Here is a 6,147-nt window from a genome sequence, read left to right on the forward strand (position 1 = left end):
AAAAATGTGCTGGCCATGACTTCAAACTGCATCTGGTGTGTGTGTGTACATGTCTGCACATGCATGTAGACAGATAGACAGACAGATAGATGAACAGACAGACAGGTAGACAGACAGATAGACAGACAGACAGACAGATAGATAAATAGACAGACAAGATACATACATACATACAGTCAGACAGACAGATAGATAGATAGATAGCTAGACAGATAGACAGGCAGACAGAGATAGACTGTTAGACAGATAGATAGATAGACAGATAGATAGACAGATAGATAGATAGATAGATAGATAGATAGATAGACAGATAGATAGATATAGACAGACAAGCAGACATAGGTGTGCATGCTTGCATACACAAATGGGAGAAAATATGCTCAGCCCAAGTTCAAAGCTGATAATTCACTCCATCACTACTCAGGATTTCTTGTTGCTGTTTGAGAGGGGCTCCAACAGCAACTAAAACACAGTTGGAGCATACTGCCATTACATCAATATTATCTCTTTGTAGGGTGGAAAGCTGCTAGAATCGTTATCGTGTCAAACAAAATGCTTAGTAGCATTTCATCCCACTTTACATTCAGAGTTCAAATCCCACCAAGGTTGACTCTGCCTTTCATTCTTTCAGGGTCGATGATATAAGTACCAGTTGATCACTGGGGGGGAAGGGGTCAATGTAATTGACTTACCCCTTCCTCTGAAATTTCTGACCTTGTGCCAAAATTTGAAATCAATACTTTCTCCCTGTGACATCCTATATTTCCAACACATGCTGGCATGATGAACCCCACCCACTTCATACTCTCTCTCTCCCTCCCTCCTCACTCTTTTCTCTCTCTCTCTCTCAAACTGCCTCTCCCCAATAAAAAGGATAACACAAGGCATTTGAATACTGGTAAAAAAAGAAATCTACAAAACCCAACCTTCAAAGATTTTTTTACTCTTTATCATTTTCATGGAGCATCAATAGAATCAAAGAATTTCCATTTGGTATAGAAGCAGCAAAATTTTGTGAATGGTTATAAAAGCAGTTGTTCCAAGCCTGATGAAAAAGATGTCTTTAACCCTTTAGCATTTAAGCCATCCACATCCGACCCAAATATTTTTCCTGTTTTATGTTCACACCAACCAGATTTGGCCTCTCACACCTACCCGTACAATGTCATTCTAAAAATAAACAATCACATTTTCAAAATCTTGAGACTACAAGATATTACATGATTAATCTTTTGAAATGTGGATTACATTGGATAAATTAATCTGAATGCTAAAAGGATAAAGACAAAAAGAAGTAAAAAAAAAATACAGTTTATTTTGTTTATGGCTTACATAATGAACTGGGGAAAGGGATGGGAGAAACTTATTCCCAAATAAACAACTTAACCTAAATATTTGCAACAAAGTAGGCTCAACTAAAGGCACCCCTGATCCAGGTTATGGCATTAAACTGGTCAACAGACTGAGTCTAGCATCCAAAAACAGGTATAGTCCATAGAGTAGGCAGCTAGACAGTTTCTGCCTATCCTGTTTCATTTCACAAGGCTTATTTCAACTTGAGGCTATAGTAGAAGACTAATTACCCAAAGTTTCATGCAGTACAATGGGACCCAGAACAAATGCAAACTTCTTAACCACAAGGCCTTGCTTGTGTCACGTGAAAATGATTTATGACAAAGTCCATACCGGTTTCTACAATTTGTTAATTTGATTCTCTTTGATTCATAGTCAGTGTTCCATACTAACATCAATAGGATGGAAGTTTTAAATTTACATTATTTATACAATAGTTTTACATTACCCCTCAACCATAAAGTGAGAATGTAGACATTTTAGTGACCCTGCAAAAGACTTGGATACTTAGTACAATTGTTTACAGTGTTGGCTAGTCTGTGATTTTAACAAGCCACACACCTGAATATATATGTATATGTATGTGTGTGTATATATATATGTGTGTGTGTGTGTGTGTGTGTGCAGACAATTTTTACAAAGCATTGTTAAGGAAATATTTTGTATGGGTTTAAAATACCACATGGGTCCAATAACTTCTTCATTTGTTTCATAAGTTCAACTGAAAGATGTGATTGACTATGGTGTAAGTATTTGACCTTGTGAAGTCCAATGCCATGTTCAGCACTAACGCTACCCTTAAGTTCAGCAACATAATCAAAAACATACGGTTCTATTAAATTCTGAAGCTCGTCGTTATATTCAGGTGATGTTAAATTTAAATGGAGGTTACCTGCAACACAAAAATGACAAATAATTAAAACAGTGGAAATTAATTAATTTGAAAATAGTATTAGACATTATAAATCATTTCTTGAGATAGAAGAAAGCCAAGAGATTAACTTGTTTAATTGAAACCTCATATCATTTTTATTTTTTTTAAAACCACAATTTGTGAACAAATAGTGTTACTCATTCTAGTTCTTACAAGAAAGAAAGCATCTGTGGTGCCTCTTCTGGGGACAAAACCTCAGTGCATCTCATCCATGTCTACTCTTTCACGGATCAACTGGGCTATAACTTTCTCTCCATGATTTTCATAACTTTGTCTAGAAGTTTGATTCCTCTAGTTAACCTTGTGGCAGTTTATGACAATACTTCTATGCCAGTCACTGGGTTTAACTACCTCCTGGATGACTTGATTAACTATCCAGGTGGTAATCTTGTATCCTACTTCCCTAGATATTTTAAGCATCCCAGTAGCTATCCCTGATAACCAATAAACTTCCCCCTCTTCATATCCTTGATTACTTTATCTACCACACTGCTGTCAACTTGAATCGCTGGTCCCTCTATTGAGTCAGCATAGGGTAATAGCTGCTTATCCCATATGTCCTCCACGTTCAGCAGCCTTTCATAATAGCACTTCCATGCCAGCTTCTTTTGTTCTATATTGATGGCGGGTTTACCTTCATCATTCCATGAACACTTATAACCAATGGTATTTTGATTCCCTCTTGCACATAGCCCTCATAATTCTCAACACTTCCCATCTCCAATCCTCAAGTTACGGGACATGTGAAAATCTCTTCCTTTCTGCCCCACTTTTAGTCAACTATATAAAATCTGTCCACAGTATGACACCATACTATGGGATCATACCTGAAACAGTATGATTGAGAAGCAAACTTCTTATCCTCAATCGTGGTATTTATTTTGTGTCTATCATTAAATGTAAAGTTAGCACCAGAACATAAAGGGACATAACTCAATAGAGCAAGACTTTTACACTGTCACTCAATTGTTTTTGTTACTCATTGCTCTTAATATTAATAGCAACAGGAAGGCAGCAAGCGGGCAGAATCGTTAGCACGGCAGACAAAATGCTTAGCAGCATTTCGTCCATATTTACATGCAGAGTTAAAATTCCGCCGCAGTCGACTTTGCCTTTCATCCTTTCAGGAGTCAATGAAATAGGTACCAGCTGAACTCTGGGGCCAATGTAATCGACATACCACTCCTGAACTTATTGGACTTGTGCCAAAATTTGAAATCAATATTAATACCAATAGCGAATGCAGGCACAAATTTTGATGGAGGGGAACAATTAATTAACTCAGTCACGTATATTACTGGTATTTCTTTTATCAACTGCATGAAAGATGAAAGGCAAAGTTGACATTAGCAGGATTTGAACTCAGAACATAAAGAGATGCAACTAAATACCATCACTTATCATTTATGCAAAATCTCTCTCCCAATTCCCCACCCAGTCCATCCTCCTCACCATCATTTTACACTTACATTTTGTAGTAGTATGTGTGAGATGGGCCATCACCATCCAGGTTGGTTCTTAATTGGAGTCACTACCCTCATAGATGTGATTGAGGTACTACAACTATATTATAATGCTCTGGGTATCATAAGATTTCATTACCTATGAGATACCTATACTGAGACTGTATAAAATATACAATCTTTTCTTTCTAACAAATTTTCAAAATTTCAAAGAAATTCTTTAAATATTTTTACAAACATACTTACTATCTCCAACATGTCCATAACCTACAACCCGAGTGTTAGGAATCGGAGCAGTCCGTTTCCTGACATCAACCACTAAATCATAAAACTTTGACAAACACAGAGATAAATCATATTTGTAACAATATCCATCCTTCAACAGACTCTCTGAAACTCTTTCTCGAAGAGACCATAAATTCTGAAAAAAAAAAATATATATATATATTAAAAAATTCGAAATTTCAAACATAGACACAAAGCTACTAATTTAGGAGAGAGAGAGAGTATTATCAATCAAACCAACTCGAATATTCAAAAGGATGAAAATTGAAGTCAATCACAGAAAGATTTGAATTAAAACTTAAATTTTGTACAGTCTGGTTATTTATTCAACTGCATTTTTTTTTTTTTTTTTTGTCAAACAATTAATTTATGGAACACAAAAAAACCAACACCGGTTGTTGAATGGTGAAGGGGACAAACATAAACACAAAGTTCAAACCTCACTAAGGTCGACTTAGCCTTTCGTCTTTTCAGGGATGATAAAATAAATATCAATCAAATACTGGGGTTGATGTAATCGAATTTCCCACTCAAAATTGCTGGCCCTGTGTCTTCTTTATTTACTGCACAATGAAGTAATAATAGAATATAAATGAAAATAAAATATATCTATCTACCTTCATTTGTGTCATGTCTCCAGCAAGTGTGCCATCAGTGACGGTGCCAGTTTGCATTAGATCCTCCAAGAGGACATTAATTTTTTCTTCATCATGGTCGCCATTAGATCCTGATGTTTCGATTAATACATAAAATGGATATTCACCAATGGGAGAAGAGAGATTTAAGTTCTGTGTCACTACTTTCATAGATTCAGCATCAATAAATTCAAAAGCTGAAAGAATCTCAGCCAGTGTTTGCTTTGTAATGGTAAATATTTTGAGGACATCAGAAAAACTGTTGCAACCTAAAAAGACATGAATCAACAGAATTTTTAGTGCTTTTTGTGGTATATTTATGCATGAATATGACATCCATGAGGTGTCCAGAGATATCTGAACATGTATTTATGTACATGTATATGAAAGAATGTGTGTGAGTGAGAGAAAGAGAGAGAGAGAGAGAAAGAAAGAGAGCAAGTGAGTGCCACTAACACATATGCGTGAAACATAAGACAAAAGTGAAACACTGGGAGGTTTTAGCTTTTTGAAAGCAGATAGGTGATGGGTGGGCAAGGTGGGGTAAGGAGCATTGAGTGTTTCCTTAAGAAAAATTAAACTTTAAAAAATATATATTCCCCAGATTTGTAATCTCTGTATTTTTCTACATGGATAAAATAAAATTTTGTAAAAAATATTTACCTAAAAGTGCAACATTAACATTATTGGGTTTCTGTGGACAAGAGATGGAAACTTTAGTAATTATACCCAAAGTTCCTTCTGAACCAATGAAGAGCTGTTTTAAATCGTATCCAGTATTGTTCTTCTTCAAAGAGTTCATGCAGTCTAGAACTCTACCATCTGCTAATACCTGTTAATGAATAAAAAAAAAAAATATATAAATGTAAAATAGATAGGTAATATAAAAAAGGAGTAATTACTTATTATACAACACACAATCCATATGTGTTGTATGTAAAGACAAATGTCAAGATATATATACGCATAAAACAATGTATTTAATTAATTCAATAATGGGATAAAAATCTTTTACAAGAATTTTATCAGGAAGCTAGCGTGAAAAATATTCATAAGGGAAAAAAACCATCATTTTTTTATTCCCAAAAATATATTTATTCATCTATATTTATATAAGGGCATTATTCTGTAGTAATGCCCTTATATAAACATAAAACAATGTAAATGGAATCCACATTACTTTTAATGATGAATAATTTAGTTGTTTGATCAACTGTACTGTTTACTCAATTACACTATTGAATAAGTGGCTGCATATTTCGCATTCCTTCTAGAGATTTTGACCAGTCGCTATGCACTATCAAAGACCCATTGAATGTAAGAATCCCTCACTTGAAAATTAGATATGGGTTTCTGACTTGAAGGGCATCCAACCATAACATTCTGCCACAAAATCAGTTCTCATGTAAACCATGCTAGTATGGGAAAAGACATTGAGCAAATGTTACATATACATCACACACACACACACACGCAC

General features: G+C 35.0%; 1 protein-coding gene across 1 annotated transcript in view; it reads right to left on the reverse strand.

The window, feature by feature from the left end:
- Window positions 1–1,295: 1,295 nt before the first annotated feature.
- LOC106880187 (D-2-hydroxyglutarate dehydrogenase, mitochondrial) overlaps window positions 1,296–6,147 on the reverse strand; it is a 10,976-nt gene continuing 6,124 nt past the window's right edge. Inside the window, exons 4-7 of the mRNA XM_014930040.2 lie at window positions 5,334–5,502; window positions 4,653–4,939; window positions 3,997–4,171; window positions 1,296–2,245 (exon numbers count right to left, since the gene is read on the reverse strand). Coding sequence (XP_014785526.1) covers window positions 2,001–2,245; window positions 3,997–4,171; window positions 4,653–4,939; window positions 5,334–5,502 — 876 coding nt within the window. The 3' untranslated portion in view covers window positions 1,296–2,000. The remainder of the gene's footprint in view (window positions 2,246–3,996; window positions 4,172–4,652; window positions 4,940–5,333; window positions 5,503–6,147) is intronic.

The sequence above is a fragment of the Octopus bimaculoides genome, chromosome 12, assembly GCF_001194135.2.
Source record: "Octopus bimaculoides isolate UCB-OBI-ISO-001 chromosome 12, ASM119413v2, whole genome shotgun sequence".
NCBI classification, from domain to species: Eukaryota; Metazoa; Mollusca; class Cephalopoda; order Octopoda; family Octopodidae; genus Octopus; species Octopus bimaculoides.